This window comes from Leguminivora glycinivorella, chromosome 1 (genome assembly GCF_023078275.1).
Source record: "Leguminivora glycinivorella isolate SPB_JAAS2020 chromosome 1, LegGlyc_1.1, whole genome shotgun sequence".
NCBI classification, from domain to species: domain Eukaryota; kingdom Metazoa; phylum Arthropoda; class Insecta; order Lepidoptera; family Tortricidae; genus Leguminivora; species Leguminivora glycinivorella.
In genome coordinates this window covers 7,462,449-7,480,776 of record NC_062971.1, presented here as the reverse complement: position 1 = coordinate 7,480,776, position 18,328 = coordinate 7,462,449, and the positions used below count along the sequence as shown (strand labels likewise).

The window sequence follows — 18,328 nt, the reverse complement described above, 5'->3', positions numbered from 1 at the left end:
GGTCACGTCACCACGCTGTATCTCATGTATCTCAGGATACTAAAAAGTACGGAGCTCTTAGTGGGCGAGTCCGACTCGCACTTGGCCTGTTTTTTTACTTCTGTTGACCTTAGGATCTAGTTTATTAAAAGCTCTTAAGACTTAAATGCTACAAACCTTATAGACTTAAACCTTCAAAGCTTAGGAGTCTTTAAAGCTTGAGGACTAAAGACTCGAGGATTCTGTGCTCGTAAGCAGCAACGCAAACTTATAAGGTTGAGGCTTATATGGTCGAGGCTTTAAAATTCGAGACTTTAAAACTCAGAAGTCACGACTCGAGTTTTGTAGTTTACGCCTCAAAGCTTAAATTCACAACACTAGCTTGACCAGAATGTGGCTTAAAACCCCAACGTTCTTAGCAAACGAAAATCAGTTTACCTTTAAGATTTGAAGAGTTTCCTTGAATTCTCCAGGATCCCATCATCAGAACTGGACACCACTTGATAAAAATAGGACCAACCTATATATACATTCGATAAAAAAAAATCGGTTCAGAGTTGAGGGAGATATCAAATAACAAATATTTAAAAAAATACAGATGAACTGATTACCTCCTCCATTGATCTCTTAAAATCAGCTTTGGACACTTGGAGGCCTTGGTAATTTTTTTTCTTTTTATAGTATATTTATTTCATTTTACTCCTCCATTGATATTTGGAAATCGGTTAAAAATGAAAGAACTCACCAGGACACAAAAGATGCCAAAACGATTACTTTCATCATTTCAATTATAGATGAGATTCGTTCTCAGAGAGTTGAAAATAGAGTCTTTTCATCCCATTTTACATCGCAATATGCTGCGTCTAACATAAAGAAATATGTAACATCACTTACGTTACATTTTTAAATTGTTCATGTCGATTGAACTTCAGTTATACTTTTCAAAGCAATAATCTTCACCAATTCCTAAGAAAAACTGGTCCCAGCAGTCAATAAATCGTCCTATGAGATTTTTATTTATATACTGTGTTTACAAAGTCCATAAAAACACAATATAAGCGAAAAATCTGTTTTATTTAACAATTTACCTGAAGGTAACAAAAACTCAGTTATGAACCGAAATTCGAATCGGTTTCGAGTTTCACCGAAAAAAAACCGATACTCGGTTTTCGGTTCTAGCTGCATTCCCTACTTTCTATATATACGTGCTTGGAAGTCAAGACGTAGTCCCGTGGTAGTGCGCCGGCTTCGTATGCAGATGTTCTCTGGTTCGATCCTGACAGCGACCCTTTTTTTTGTTTCTTTTTTTATTTTACTTGTTACTTTTGTGTTTTACTTGTGTTTAGTTATTGTTTTATTTATACAAATATGCCAATTTAAGCCCTTTTACATTGTTTGCCCCATCTTAGGATTCTTAGGTAATGTTGTAAGTCTTGCAAATGAAATTTCGAAAAATTGTATCAAAAGAAAATATTTTTGGATATTAAAAAAAAATTAATAAATAAGCTCTCATCAGGATTTGAACCCGGGACCTCTTGCTCCGTAGGCGGGGTCACTACCGAGAAGGCTAAGAGATTGACAAACCCTTATGTACCTGCAATTGCAGCGCTACCTATCTTTTCTTTTATATGTGCACTTCTGATACTTAAAGCTTTCACTCCTTACCTCTAATCTCCATAACGTAATAGAAGCGTTCAGTTAATATCACTGGTATTGATTAAAAAAAATATGGCCAATAACAAGTTTATATTTTAACTGAAAAGCAATATGCAAAAGATATGATGTAGAAAAAAATTGTGCAGGGTAATACTGCAAACAAAAATAAATTTTACACAGGCATTTCTGTTTTATTTCATGTCATGTTCAAGTTATTGAGATAACCGCGAGTATTATCGAAACTCCTTGAATATTCATGTAAGGTTGACTTTTTGTGTGACGTGTAAATTAGTCAGTGTATTGCAAAATGCAAACTAGAAAAATAAAGAATCCGATCCAATAGCAAACAATTTCGTGGATCGTGGAATTGGAGTTCATAACATTAAAGATTAATAAGAGTTTTTATACATATTTTTGTAATACATATTTGCTTGTTGTGTAATTAGCACAATATATTGTAAAAGTGGTTAATAGTTCAGTGAAATATAAATAAGTTTTCCTGTTTTATACAATTATGTGCGGCACCGACAAAAAACTAGGCGAAATGAGGGCTTTGATCTTAGTTGGTGGTTACGGGACTCGATTGAGACCTTTGACTTTAAGTAGGCCAAAGCCTTTGGTCGAGTTTGCAAATAAACCAATTCTATTACATCAAATAGAAGCTTTGGTGGAGGCTGGAGTAACACAGGTAACGACTTCATGAATCGTTGATTCAATTATATAATTATTTAAGTTTTACCAAAACAATGACAAATAATTGCGTTCAGAAAATTTAAAAATGAAACCCCCTATGTAGTAGGCTTGTGTAGTACATGTACTAATAGTACAAAAGACACGATTCCCTGCACTGTACTAGACCGAACTACTCCCAAATGATTCTGCTCTCTAGTACATTTAGTACACTCACACACGCGCAACAGAATGGGAGCGAAAAGAATAGCTGAGGAGTGACAATGACAGCAAAGCGATCCGTGTGATCCGACCGCAACCTAACTAGAACCGACTGACTCGGACGGAGAGCGCGCGAAAACGGCCGATCAGCTCTCGGCTAGTACGAGCGAGCGTTACTGTACGCCATATGCACAATTTATCTCTCGCCCTCTCGGTGTATTACTGTACTAAATGTCCTAAAAGAACGAACTAGTACACTTCGGATATCGTACTAGTTGGGAGCGATCTTTTCAGTGAATGAGCAGGTAAAACTCTACTATGTAGGTACTCCATAAACTCTTAAACAAATTATAAATTCATAGTATTTGTATTTGAAATAATTTACTACTTTACAGGTCATATTAGCTGTGTCATACAGAGCAGAGGATATGGAAAAGGAATTAACAGAGAAAGTGGCCAAACTAGGTGTGTCCCTAACATTTTCCCATGAAGTGGAACCTCTGGGCACAGCGGGGCCCATAGCCCTGGCGAAAAACCTATTGAGCAAGAGCTCCGAGCCATTCTTTGTTCTAAATTCGGACATCATATGTGATTTTCCTTTCAAAGAACTTTACAAATTTCATAAATCACATGGAAAGGTACTATGACTCATATTTTAATTTTCATTTAAAGAATATGTAAAAAATATTTTATTTTTTAGTAAGGATTCTGATGCTGACAAAATAACACAGACTAACATGCAGTACAAATGAAACCTCCTATATAATAATTCCCTTATTCATAAACATACCCTAAAGTTATCAAGCCGATAAAGTTTATCTCTTTCCGACATATTAGTGTGATAGAAAAGGACAAACAAACTTTATTGGCTTGATAACTTTAGGATGTGTTTATGAATAAGGTTGTAAGTTTATATTTACTACTTAATAATAATTTGGTGAGAGCATGCTGGTAATGTAAATGACTAGGAAGAAATGGGAGGCCTTTGCCCAGCAGTGAGACACAAAACAGGCTGAAAAAAACCTTGCTGTAAGAGATTACAGTTCAAAGTTGATAATCTTAATTAGCTCAATAATAATAATCTTCAAGATTTGCTTTGCAATATAGTTTTGTATTGCTAGTGGATAGCAGTAAATGACTTTACTGATAACAATACTCCATAATAATGACCTAGATAGTACAGAGAAGGGAACATTATAGATATTAAGTAATTTTTATACAGATTTTTATATTAAGTTTGAAGCTTAGGAGTTTTTTAATTGATTAACCACCATATTCACAGGCTTTAATCCATACTAATGTAATAAATGGGAAAGTGTGTGTGTCTGTTTGTTTGTCTGTCACGGCAAAAAGGAGCGACAAATTGACGTGATTTTTTTAGTGGAGATAGTTGAAGGGATGGAGAGTGACATAGGCTACTTTTTGTCTCTTTGTAACGTGAGTGAAGTTGCGGGCAAAAGCTAGTTCTCTATAATGAATAGTTCAGTTTGTAGTTGTTTGCTAATTGTGAAGATTTGTGAATAGCCTGTTACCTCAATTGTCCACGAAAGTGAAAAGATAGGACAATAGGTCCTATGTTGCAATGTGGAATTGTGTACAGTCAACCAATTGGAACCCTAGGCCACTCTACAACCATGTCAAAATAAGCATTTATTGTATTTATTGTACGTGTATGTGTTTTGTACGTAAGAAATATTTTTTTTTTTACTTGTGTGACCATGTCTTGGGACCAGGAGCCCATTTTACAGCACAATATTTTTTCTACAAAATAGTATGCTGGCCATTATACGCTAACCATAGAGGAAACAGTAAGGAAAGAGCTATATGTACTGACATCTAGCGTCAATCACGCGTCGAATAGCATAAATTATCAGTACTGCTACTTGTCAATAGACGTCGCGACGAACGAAAAGTCAATGCTCAGTAATTTTTAGCTAATATTATAATAGTATTGATCAGTATTCTGTTTTCAATTCCTTCTGCTTGTAATATAAGTTATAAACTAATATTTTTGGCAGACAAGACACTGTTGACACCTAGTGTCGAGTAGTGGTACTTATAGTTTACGCTATTTGATGCGTGATTGACGTGTGATTGACGCTAGATGTCACCACAAATAACTCGCATTTACTGATGTATGGAGTTACAACTTACTTATTCCTGTGTGTGAGTTCTCGTTCAACACCCCTGCTGGGGTGTGAGTGGCCCCTTCCGCGCTGGGCGCTGTGGGGGCTGTGTCGGGGCGCGCCCCATCCATGTGGGGCGGTCTGACGCCGTCATTTTGTGGACGGCTTGGCGATCCGGTGATTGCTAGCCCTACCGCTACCGGCCGTTATCCAACCCCGCGACCCCTAGCCACGGTGATACCGTTTGAGCGGGGCCGGGTTTCGGGGCCGCAGTGACGGCGACCGGACTTATTCCTCTATGACGCTAACGAAGCATAAGCTATTGTGATGTTGGCTAGGAAGGATATCTATTCTTAGTATTTAGTGTGAATTGTTAATTATTACTGCAGTGTCTAATCTAAGAATATTTGTGTATTTCAGGAGGGAACAATAGTAGTTACAAAGGTAGAGGAGCCATCTAAATACGGAGTTGTTGTATATAAAGAGGATGGACAGATTGAGAGCTTCGTGGAGAAACCACAGGAGTTTATTTCCAATAAAATTAATGCTGGTGAGTATATTTATGTACAAACTCTTTTTGTTTTGTTAGTAATCGTTTTACTAGTTAGTAGTTATAAAACAATATTTAAGTAGAAAAATTACTGCTGTAGTTGAACTTGATCTCGGGACCAGTGAATAGTAATCCAGAGGCTGTAAGTTTATGTCTCTAATACCAAAGCAGTGCTTTTGCACTTTTAAATTTATACTAAGCTACAGATTGGGTTCATAAAATCTTGTGTAATAGTACATTACTACAGAGGTATGTATAGTGCTTTTCTCAAACATGGTATGAAATAAATAAAGTCTACTGAAAATAGTAACTTTGGATGGCTGTATCTCCTAAACGGTGCGTCGTAGCGCAAAAATAATCGAATTTTCGTTCCCCTTTGATGTCCCGTATACGCTTATAAAAAAACAAAAAGTTAAAAAAAAATTCAAAAAAAAACGAAAAAATTTTTTTTTGTATGAAAACGCACCCAAAATCAAATATTGTCTAGGGCCCGTACCAGTTGCAGTCGGCACGTTTATAAAGCCCCTTATAGTTTTTTTTTAACACTTTCGAAACCGGGCTCTACGCGGCGCTACGACATTTTCGCTACATACGGGGAAACCCATGTAATCGGCTACGCTTCTACGAGCGGTGTACCCGACAGTCGGGTTCTTGGCAGCGAAAGTGTTAAAAATTAAAAAAGAGGACTTTGCCGGCCTTGGCCTGCAAGGTTTGTATGAAATTCCATTATCTATCAATCGTCCTAGCCGCACCTGCAACGTCATACTTCGCTGCCAATTATAAGGCACATAACATCAATATTTCATACCATGTTTGAGAAAAATTAAATTACTCTGAGTCTCGGATGATGTTTTACTACTTGTAAGATCACTATGTATTGCATTCTATTACATTCAAAAAAATACAGTGCTGTGTGTTAGAACCCCTCCCTCCCCACATCTAGCGTCTCGCGAGCGTAGCGTCGGACCAACTGTATGGAAAAAGACACCGCGGCTTTGCCATACAGTTGGCCCGAGGGGTTCTAAACACACCACACTGTATTTTTTTTAAAGGTATTCTTAAGATGTAAGAGAATGCAAATACATCCTTGGGGCTTAGGGCATCATCATCATCATCATAATTAAATATCTTTATATTTTCCAGGCATGTACATTCTAAACCCATCAGTCCTGAGCAGAATAGAGCTGCGGCCCATGTCGATAGAAAAGGAGGTGTTCCCGTTCATGGCGAAGGATGGGCAGCTGCTAGCCATGGAGCTGCAGGGCTTCTGGATGGACGTGGGCCAGCCGAAAGACTTCCTTACTGGTAAGAACTTTTTTTTTTAATGAAGTATTAGGCAGCAAACGAGCAGACGAGCCGCCTGATGGTAAGCAGTCATCGCCGCCCAAGGACATAAGCAACATCAGGGGAGCCACTTATGCGTTGCCGATAGGGATTTCAATCCGGTCTGATTCCCAATCCGGCCGGATCCGGCCGGATTTCGACCACAATCCGGCGGATCCGGCCGGATTGGCCTTGAGGACTAAGAGTACCCAAATAGTGTCTTTTTTGCATGTTTTCACCATAATATGACAAGTATGATGATGGTATTTTGCATCACGATTAATAAACCAACAGTTTAAAGGCTTAGAAATCAACTTGTTTACTCGTACCAGTTAACAAGTAAATTTTACTATAATAATCAGTCGCAAATCAAATTATTTCGTTCTTTTGAAACTTTGATAGGATAACAAAATTATTATTAGTGTAACGTTTTACAGTAATAGGTACCTATAGAGCTTTTAAGATACGATAAAGAGCGGACATTATAACATACCTACAAACATACATGCGTTATGAGATCAGTATTTAAAAAAAAACCTGTATTGTGTTATTTTACAGTTAACTTCACTCACATGAAAAGAAGAACAAAACAAAGTATCACAATCATATTAAGTAAGCATAACTATTAAAAGTCAGCGTTAACCTTTTCTGTATAAAAATATCCAGTATCGGTTAAGAAAAACTACAGTAACTAAATTAAAGCCAGCAAGAGTAATTGACCTTAGTAAGTATTATTTGCTATTGCTGAATCAACAATCTTACTGGTTACCTTTTAAAAATGTTCATTTTTAAGCTTTGAATTTTATTATTCTCGTAGCAATATGCTCTCATACTTCTCATATTATGCTGAAAACATGTTGTTGATCTTGAAGTCCTACGTCACCACAGAGGTGCAAAGGGCCTTCACGAGCTCGCGCCACGCTTTCCTATCTCCAGCTACCCCGTGGTCTCGCTCCAGCTCGACCCGGTCGCTCGTAGTCCATCCTCAACGGACCGTTTCCATGAGTTTCCAGAGCGCTCGGAGCCACGACTTGCATTTTGCGATTTTCAGCCGAAAGCAATGGTTGCGTTATTTCGTTCCCCTCTTTGAATAGTGTGCCATCCATGTTCCTTTTTGTGTTGCGGTTAGCTGCTATATACTCCATAGGTCTTGATTTCGGATAGTGTCTGGCCAGAAAACGCGAAGGATCGCCACATTATGCATCCCAACAAACAATCCCACAGATTTAACTACGGATTCCAAAACGGAAAGAGTAACGAGTTGCTTGAGCACATTATTTGACTTCCAAACGGCCTTCTAATGCAAAGAACATACGTACTAAAATATTTTTTGATTGGAAATCAGACCGGATTGCAATCACCTGTTGAGCGACGTTCAAATGTTGCTGTAAAATATTTTTTTTTGCACTATTTTAACATATAGTGTTACATTACCGGATCCGGCGAATTTCACCGGATCCGGTGACATGAAAAAAGCACCGGATCCGGCCGGACTACCGGATCCGCCGGACCGGATTGCAATCCCTAGTTGCCGACCTTTGAGAACCCTAAATACCTGCTTCTTGAAGAACCCATCCACATTGATCTAATCGCGTAACAATTCCATTCATTTTAATTAACCCCCGACGCAAAAACGACGGGGTGTTATAAGTTTGACGTGTCTGTCTGTCTGTTTGTCTGTCTGTCTGTGTGTGTGTCTGTCTGTGGCATCGTAGCTCCAGAACGTATGAACCGATTTAGATTTAGTTTTTTTTGTCTGAAAGCTGAGTTAGTCGGGAGTGTTCTTAGCCATGTTTCATGAAAATCGGTGTACTATAGACCGTCAACCAAATCTTGTCACTAAAAAAAGGCGGCAAATTTGAAAAATCGCGGGCTAGCAACACTAGTTTTGAAAATTGGTGGAAATTCGCGTGTCATTTGTATCTTATCTGTGGAAACCTCCAACCTACCAAAAAGAGAAGTAACTAGCATATATCCGTCCCTTTTTAATAAATTATCTAAATCGTAAGGAAGTAAAGGATGAGTATACGCGTTTCATATGCTTTTTTTATTAGAGAGGCAATCCAATGCTGCAGGCCCAACGAGCCCCTTGAAAAAAAATCTCTGTGGCTGTTCGACGTACATTGCTGGTTTTTGTTCGTTTCATAGGGATACCATACTTTAGTTTGATGTACATTGCTACTGCCAAAATTTGGTTGACAGGCTATATCGCGGTCGGGGTTTTTTTTTTAATTTTAATTTTGTGGTTAGGTTATTTACCACTAGGAAGGCTCTTTCAGAGAGAAAATTTTATGAAAGGGTACTCTTACAGTGCCTGGCAAAAAAGAACAGGAATTGAAAAGTAGCAACATGACAACATCATGGCACACCTCGGACACTGGCGATCAAATATATTGAAAGAGGCGCATTCCTAGCAGACACTGTAGGTGAACTATGCTATGCTTGTATGAGTGAAATATGACAGGTCGACTGTTCGTCTTTTTGACAGGCGGTAACTGTGAGGTAACCGAGAGGGGGTGGGCGGCACTTTCAGCGGGGAACAGGAGTGGCCATACTGTACGATAGTACTCTTTATTATACTGTGATCATGGTGTCATCCCGTTTTCTCGCACAAATTGGTTTGAAAGAGATTGGTTGACATTACAATGTTGTCAGTTTTTAATTTCTACTACTATCAATAGGTATCTGTGTGGACCCGGCTTTAATAGTTATTTGTTTTACAAGGGGACAAAGTTGTTGTTTAACTGCACGTGCCAATATTGATACCCGAGCAAGCGAAAGATTCCAACATTGAACCGCGAGCGTAGCGAGTGGTTCAAAAAGTGGAATCTTGAGCGTTGCGTGGGTGTCAAGGCACGAAGGTTAAACAAACTTTGCCACCGAGTGAAACACACATTTTTTCACCACACCGACACGAACAAAATTACTGACTATCTATAAAACATTAAACAAAATCCAATCCATTAATTTATCCAATATTTATGATTAAAAAATCATCATTTATACTATTTATAGGTAAATTCTACCAGTCAGCTTAAGACATCATCATCAAGTTAAAATTTGTATGAAATTACTTTGCACCCTTGTGGATAAAATGCAATTTTGCTATCTGTTTTCGAATAGCAAAGTAAGCCTTTAACAGTTGGTGTGGTGAAAATGTATTTTTCTTATCTGTTTCAAATTTCAACCTCCTGATTTATAAATGATGAGAACAAATAGACAGCTGGGTTCTTAGAATAAAGCTGCACGGGAAGCATGGTCGCGCGATAGACGATAAAATATCAGGCCGTCCCTATCGCACTTACAAATAGTGCGATAGGGACGGCCTGCTATTTTATCGTCTATCGCGCGACCATGCTTCCCGTGCTGATGTAGGTAAGGAATTTCCCTACTGACGCATATGAAAGAGATCCGGTATATTATCTGGTCATATCTATTGTCAATGTATCTACGGATATTAATAAATATCATAAAGATAAATTTCTCCATAGAAACTGAATTGATTTATATTGTGAGGATAAAGTTCTTCAAACATTTGACGACCGGTCTGGCGCAGTCGGTTAGTGACCCTGCCTGCTGCGCCGCGGTCCCGGGTTCGAATCCCGGTAAGGGCATTTGTTTGTGTGATGAGCACAGATATTTGTTTCTGAGTCATGGATGTTTTCTATGTATATAAGTAATTATAACTGTATAATTTATTATTCTCACTATCCTATTGTTATTCTGACATTGTTGTGTTTATTTTTATTCATATTACTTGACAATCCTTTTTTTGGTGATCATTTCATATTCTGCAAATTTAACTTATTTTAATTATATTGATACCATTTTCTTTTACTTTTTTGACGATCACAATATAGATTCTTATAAATTGACATAAATGTAATTTGTACTGTAATCATGTTGTGAAATAAATATATCTAATCTAATCTAATCTATATATCATTGTCTGAGTACCCACAAGCCTTCTTGAGCTTACCGTGGGCCTCAGTCAATCTGTGTAAGAATGTCAAGAAAAAACATTGATAATAGTTATGTTAAAATAAAATAATTAATGATTAGGTACTTTGGTGATAATGTTAACACAACGTCGAATGTTATATGCAGTAACTGAAAGTACTTTTGTTTTGTTATCAATTCATCAACGTAGTTAAAATATGGTAGATACTTAAGTAGTCATTGTTTACCGTTTTTTGCGTGCTGTTTTGAACGCAGCATTTTTTACCGGCCAAAAGTACACCTTATCGTATCGCTATAAGGTTTCAAATGATCAGTCAATTGTGTCACTAGGTACAATAGGTACTTATAGTGAAAGTTAAAAAGTGAAAAAAAAATGTTTTGTTAGGGTACCCCCCCTACATATAAAGTGGGGACAGATTTTTTTTTTCATTACAACCCCAACGTGTGATATATTGTTGGATAGGTATTTAAAAATGAATACTTACTAAAATCGTTTTTTGATAATATTAATATTTTTGGAAATAATCGCTCCTAAAGGAAAAAAAAGTGTCCTCCCCCCCTCTAACTTTTGAACCATATGTTTAAAAAAAAAACCGGCCAAGAGCGTGTCGGGCCACGCTCAGTGTAGGATTCCGTAATTTCCGTAGTTTTCCGTATTTTTCTCAAAAACTACTGAACCTATCAAGTTCAAAACAATTTTCCTAGAAAGTCTTTTATTTTTTAAACATATGGTTCAAAAGTTAGAGGGGGGGACGCACTTTTTTTTCCTTTAGGAGCGATTATTTCCGAAAATATTAATATTATCAAAAAACGATCTTAGTAAACCCTTATTCATTTTTAAATACCTATCCAACAATATATCACACGTTGGGGTTGGAATGAAAAAAATATCAGCTCCCACTTTACATTATTGCACTTTGTTGGCGTGATTGATACACATATTGGTACCAAATTTCAGCTTTCTAGTGCTAACGGTTACTGAGATTATCCGCGGACGGACGGACGGACAGACAGACATGGCGAAACTATAAGGGTTCCTAGTTGACTACGGAACCCTAAAAATGAAAAAAATCACAAAAGTAGAACTTTATAAAGACTTTCTAGGAAAATTGTTTTGAACTTGATAGGTTCAGTAGTTTTTGAGAAAACTACGGAACCCTACACTGAGCGTGGTCCGACACGCTCTTGGCCGGTTTTTTCACTGTCATGTTGGATATGTCTCAGTATACTTATATTTTTTCCAGGAATGTGCCTTTACCTAAACAGCTTGCGTCAAAAGGAATCAAACAAGTTGTACGACGGTCCGGGTGTGGTGGGTAACGTGCTGATCGACCCGACGGCGACTATCGGCAAGGGCTGCCGGATTGGACCCAACGTGACTATCGGGCCTGGAGTTGTCATTGAAGATGGTGAGTCTTAATCTTAACCTAATATTGGTGGATTGGTGGGCTAGTGGGTCGATGGACCCAACGGCGACCGTTGGTGAGCGCTGTAGAATTGGACCTGGAATCGTCATTGACGGTGATCAGGATTCGTATACTATCCTCCTGAGTCCCGGGCCAATTTTTCCGATTTTGAATTTGGAACTTTCTTTTATTGATTTAAGAGTTCAAAACTCGAATTTAATTTGTACTTGTACAAGTACGCGGGGACTCAGGAGGCTATATTAACCAATTATTTCCGGAATGGTGGGTCGATCGACCCGACTGCTCGGCTACCGTCGGCAAATGAAAGAAAGAAAAATATTTTTTTTATTTGCAAACACATCAAACAATTCGAAACAAACAATAAAAGAAAATAAAAAACCGACCATGTTTTTTGTCAGCAAAAAGGCTCAATGCTGCCGAATCGGGCTCAATGCCATCATCGAGCCTGGAGACGAATCGGGCTCAATGCCATCATCGAGCCTAGAGACGTTAATGAGGATCAGGCAGGAAGTGTTTAATCATTTTATCATAGGGGTTTCTCAAATAGTGTACCTTTTTTAATAGTAGTAAAATTCTTAACAAGTTGTTTGTGATGTGGTAGGCTGATCAACCCGACAGCAAGCATAGGCCTTTCGGCAATCTCAACGACACCATCGGTCTTTCGTATTAGTCATATTGGCGTGTGCCCAACGTTCCGAGTACCTATTGACAATTGATACCTAAAAGAACCATTTTGTTTCCAGGTGCATGCATAAAGCGCAGCACAATCCTCCGCAGCGCCTGCGTCAGACAGCACGCGTGGCTCGACAGCTGCATCATCGGCTGGCGCTCCGTCGTGGGCCGCTGGGTCCGCATGGAGAACTGCACCGTACTCGGCGAAGACGTCATCGTGAAGGACGAGCTTTACGTCAACGGCGGGCAAGTGTTGCCACATAAAAGCATCGCGTTGTCTGTGCCCGAACCACAGATTATAATGTAACGAGCGTTTGTAAAGGCCGGTACAGACGGGATGCAATTTGTTTGGGAAGTGTAATAATTTCAAATGCGATTTATATTGCTTGTGAATTTAATAAATGAAATGAAATGTACGGTTTCCATGTAAATTGCCTGCAGATTATAGTCCGTTTGTACCGACTGTAAGAGCTGCGAAGTTTTAAGTTTTTTTTTGTTGGCTTCTGAATTCGCATGAAATCAGCGTCATACTTCACGAAGACGTTCGGTGAATTAACTTTCTCTTGCCACTCGTTGGCATATTATAACGTCTTTGTAACTAATAACTTCCATGGTGACAAGTGAGAAATCGTCTCAATTGCGTGAAACTTGCCTTAAAAGCTCTTAAAGCCTAACCAGAAATGTATGATTATTGTCAGGAGGGCGCTGTTATTCTGATGTATGGGGTATTGGGGTGACAGTTCAGTTAGTATGAAGAAAATAGTTCTCATGAAATTCCGCAAGATGGCGCGTAGTCATATATTTCTGGTCAGGGTTTACACGGTTATTTGATTTCACTAGTAGGTACTTACTGTTGTTGCATATTAGTGCATATAGAGGTCCAAATACAATACATACATTTTTTTTCGCAGTTCTTACATAAGTTCATAAGAATCATAAGAGAGATACTAATTTAGTCTCAAAATGTGAATCGATATTTGTATAATATGCTTTTACAATTATTTAAAGACAATACTATTTTTATTTTTTCATTAGATATTATATAACTTTCACAGTAAGAAAGTTGACTGCGAGAGAGAATTATAATTATATTATTTTTAGCTTTATTGTAGTTTTAATAATTTGTACCTAGAACTTGTTTCTTAAAAAGATGCATTGTCATATATTTACAATAGTAATTTAATTTGTATTTTTATAGTATAAATATCATATTTTTTGTTTTGTTTTTACTATAATTACGTTTTGTTCCAATGTAATGATAAACTGAATAGCTAGCTTTTTAGATTGCCCTAATAAATTGAGATATGGTCTTTGATAAATGATATTTTAACTTTTTAAGTATAGGTACGATTATCTCTTAAATAAGAGCAATGGCAGTACCATTTTTAAAAGAAACTGTTATCTAATTTTGATCTTACATTTTACCCTACTCGGATGCTAGTAGGATTAAATTCCATACATTTTAATTTATATTATTTTAACAAACTTGTAACATTCCGTTGTAAGTTTTTGCGCTGGTATGTTGTTCTTGCATATTGCTATTAAATGTGGAAAAGATGTACAGGTTTTCAAATAATCTTACCCCTAATAATAATGTATGGAGCCTTGAAGACCCATCTACATCAACTCTGCCAAATAGCAGTTTTTTACAGTACATCTTGTCTACAATTAAAACTCTTATTTCTAAAGTACAAACGAAATTATGAATAAATAATCCTGAATTGTAGGATTTTTCTTGTAACTACAATAATGGCAATAAACTGCCGTTTTACACCAAAATTAGATGTAATTACTCCTAAGTAAAATAATAAAAAGTAAATAAATATATCATTTGAACTGAAAAAGTTAGTACGTATTTGTTTTTAGGGTTCCGTAGTCAACTAGGAACCCTTATAGTTTTTTTTTTCCGACATTGCCTTTATTTTACTATCTATGACAAAAGTACTTTTGACTTTCTAGGAAAATTATTTTGAACTTGATAGGTTCAGTAGTTTTTGAAACACGAACGCTCTTGGCCGTTTTTTTTTTTTTGACTTTGGACCTTTATTTTACTATCTGATACTTGTGAAACGAAGTCCTTGGACCTTCTCAAGTATAGGTATATGAGGTATATCTCTTACTTTGTGGAAAAGTTTGTCCAATAAATGCAGTAATATACCTACTGGAAATTCGGAGGACAACAAAATGTTAATGAGTATGTGATTGGGTTGAGCTTGGGCTATATCCGCATATGGCCCATCCAGACGACAATGTGTCGCTTAACTTCAAAACTGGGTAAATCCATTCTGCATGCATTCTGCTATAAGGTTGATTATCTTTCAGACCTTATTATATTTGTTATATATTCAACCTTAAAGCGTGACATGTATCTTACTCACACTACACTATTACCTTTTTTATATGAGCGAATGAGACAATATTCCACAACTTCTTTCGTTTTCTCGAAGGTTGTCCCTAAATGCTGATGTCAAAACGGACCTGGGGTCCATTTATTATACGGCAAAATTAAATATACGTTTGTCATTTCACACTCGGTCTCCATCTTTGACAACTGTACATAGTCGTATTATATTGGTTCGAGTTTTTAGCGCGACTTCAATGGTCGTCTTGACGATATTTATTTATTTTGTGAGGATTTCTGATAGATCGTGGAAAAAATAGCTCAGTGTATATTTGTGATAGTTCCAAGTTTCATTTCTGACTATGGCTTGTGTGATCAAGTGTTGCAAATCACATTCAGGAAGAAAAGAAAACACGCAAAAGGTTATATCATTTCATCGGTAAGTTTCTTGAGTTTTTGATAATATTTATTGATACGACCTGGCAGAAATATAAATGTACATATTAGTAGTTTATACAATTCAAATCTTATTCAATTCTGTATAGATTTTTGCATATTTTTTGCAAGTTTTCTCAAACTCGGAAAGGTTATGTTTTTTAGCATAGTGATGTGATGTGTTTTATCGACCTTGCAATAATAACCTGTCAATATTCACACCTTAAAAACGCCATCAATGATTATTGTTCTTTGTTATGATTCTCTTGTTATTTAGCTATTTTACAAATTCAACTTTATATATTTCTTAGATTTCCGAAGAAGAAGACCGGAAACACGAAGTTCAAGGTGCGATGCTCGCGGTTCCTTTACTCCCAAGACTCCACCAAAAAGAAGGCCAAGAAACTGAAATGGAGCAGGCCCCCAGATGTCTCCCCAGGTGTCTACCTTTGACAATTGTACATAATCGTATTATATTAGATCAAATATCTCGGCGGTCGTCTGGCCGATTTTTAATTTTATTGTGTTTATTCCTGATAGATAGTTGATGATCCTGCTAAATTCTTATTTGTGATGTGTTCAAGTTCCTTGTGTGATTATGGCTTGTGTGATTAAGGACTGTAATTCACGTACATGGAGAAAAGAAAACTACCAAGAACCTGCTGTGTTTCATTAGTGAATTTCGGTCAGTTATTGATACTATTATTTGTAGGATCTAAACAAAGCATAAAATACGATCTCATAGTTTATATAATAACTACTACCATGTTAAATTCTGTTCTGAAGTTTCTCCAAATTGTTTTTAGGTTATGTTTTTGTACTAGTGATGTGTCATTTTTATCGACGTCCCGACATTAACTCTATTGACATTCTTGTATTGAAAAGGACATAAAAATGATTAATGATGATCAGGTATCACAGACTAGGTAAATGGTAATGTAACATTTCTAGTGAATTAAACTTATAGTATTTTATAGTTTTCCAGAAATTCTCAAACATTATTAAAAAGAAACTAAAAATAGGTGAAACTATTGAAATAATAAATTTTGGTACCTACACTGCCGTTTTGTTTTATTTTCTATTTGATAGAGAAAATATTATTGAGGTAAGTATAAGTAGATTCTTGAGTGGTGGACTAGAAATTAATAGAGGGATGCTACACGAATTAAATTACTTAGGTCTTTGCGTAAGGAGAAGAGAAGAATGTATTTATTTGTTTTATACTCGTATCTCCCATCTTCTATTTTTTACAAACTATTTAGGCCGATATTACACTATCATAGAAATATAGTCATAGACAACATGCCGTCCTTTTTATTCACGTTACAGAAAAAGGGAGGCATACAGACCTATGATCAGAGATATAGGTATGATAATGTAATATTAGGACTTGGTAAGAGAAGAGAAGTGACCGTTTATGTAGGTAAGTACATAAACAAACCATTTATTTGCAATAAGTAGGTACGGTTAGCCAAGACGACAAGAATGTATGAATATATGACTTTCATAGCCAAAAAGCCACATAATAATCCAAATGAAATGTTTATATCAATATTGTATGTTTTCGTTACTTTTATATATATAACGTTTATATTATTTTTAAGGTGAGAATGTAAGTAAGTGCATATTTTATCGATAATTGAATCGACAAAGTAACATCCCTAGCTAACACAAAACCAGGGACCACCTACCAAAAAGAGAAATAACTAGCATATATCCATCCTTTTTCAATACATTATCTAAGTCATAAGGAAGTCAAGGATGAGTATATGCATTTTACACGAATTTTTATTAGGGGGGCTTGCACGGAACAAAAGATCCAGCGAGCCAGATTTCGATCGGACGTCCGTGCGCTCAAGGCCACGTCCGCGTCCGTCGACCGATAGTTTGCACGGTTATGTGTAATGTCATTGTCCAGATTCCCGTCCGCGGTCGATTCACGACGGACGTCCGCGTAGTGTGTTCCTAGCTTGAAGCGGAATGGATTTACCACAGACCTATAATTTCGCTTACGCTTATCATATGATTTCTATGGGATTTACCCAGGATTGAAAGGAGCGGTATGGATTATTTTTTTTACGAGATATCGGGACATCTCTCGCAGTTCTCACTATGGTTCTCGTTCAAAATATTTAAATTTGCCGCATTTTTTCTAATGAATGTCAAATAAAAAACTGTAGGACATTGATGTTTTATAACGTTCTAAACCGAGTGCCGAACATTTCTGCACGGACATTGACAGCTGACATTTGACATTCAAATTTGGCCCGGTTCCCGGTTAGTTTTGCGCCAAAATATACGCACTAGGATTTACTCAAGAATATTTTATAAAGTGTGAGTTGCTAAACACAAACAGGAGTTATTAGATACCAAACAATGTCTAAACGCAACAGCGTCGGGCCTTCAAATACCCTATTCAACTATTTTACTAAAACACCGCCTGCCAACAAGAAAGCGAAACCCGCAGAAAATGGTGACAAAAACCAAGACCTCGACGTATTAAAAAAAGAGATTGAAGTGAAAATTGAGAGTAAGTATGCATTTTAGTGAATGCTGCTACCTATTGAAATATATTTAAAGGTATTCTTTTCCTTAAAAATCTTGATCTATTCTTAGTTAATGGTTTTTAAGAAGCCCTTCTTTGTTCCATATTGTGATTCAAAATGGAACCGACTGTAAAAATATGATTTTTTTTAGGTAAGAAACGTGACAGACAAATAACGCCCTCACCTGAAGTGAAGCAGGAAGCACGTAGTGACGATGATGAACCTATCGCTCCTAAGAAACGAAAGAGGATCAGACTCAATCCACTGGATTCTGACGATTCTGATACAGAGAATAAAGGTCGTTTTTTGTAATCCATCCCACTTATGCAACAAAACAATGTCATAGATATATACACCATGTTTTTTTCCCGTTAAATTCATTATTTATTAAGTTCATTATCAGGAACCACCCTGTATATCAT

At 36.9% G+C, this 18,328-nt stretch overlaps 2 protein-coding genes across 2 annotated transcripts in view; both read left to right on the top strand.

The window, feature by feature from the left end:
* Positions 1 to 1,928: 1,928 nt before the first annotated feature.
* LOC125230001 (mannose-1-phosphate guanyltransferase beta) lies at positions 1,929 to 14,439 on the top strand. Its single transcript, XM_048134911.1, has 6 exons — positions 1,929 to 2,323; positions 2,922 to 3,164; positions 5,073 to 5,202; positions 6,346 to 6,507; positions 11,730 to 11,894; positions 12,656 to 14,439. Exons 1-6 carry the CDS (start codon positions 2,150 to 2,152, stop codon positions 12,889 to 12,891), a joined length of 1,110 nt encoding a protein of 369 aa, XP_047990868.1. The 5' UTR covers positions 1,929 to 2,149; the 3' UTR covers positions 12,892 to 14,439.
* A 3,208-nt stretch (positions 14,440 to 17,647) lies between these two features.
* The window catches only part of LOC125230301 (probable DNA mismatch repair protein Msh6), a 33,101-nt gene continuing 32,420 nt past the window's right edge, over positions 17,648 to 18,328 (top strand). The window contains exons 1-2 of the mRNA XM_048135434.1: positions 17,648 to 17,890; positions 18,058 to 18,204. Coding sequence (XP_047991391.1) covers positions 17,737 to 17,890; positions 18,058 to 18,204 — 301 coding nt within the window. The 5' untranslated portion in view covers positions 17,648 to 17,736. The remainder of the gene's footprint in view (positions 17,891 to 18,057; positions 18,205 to 18,328) is intronic.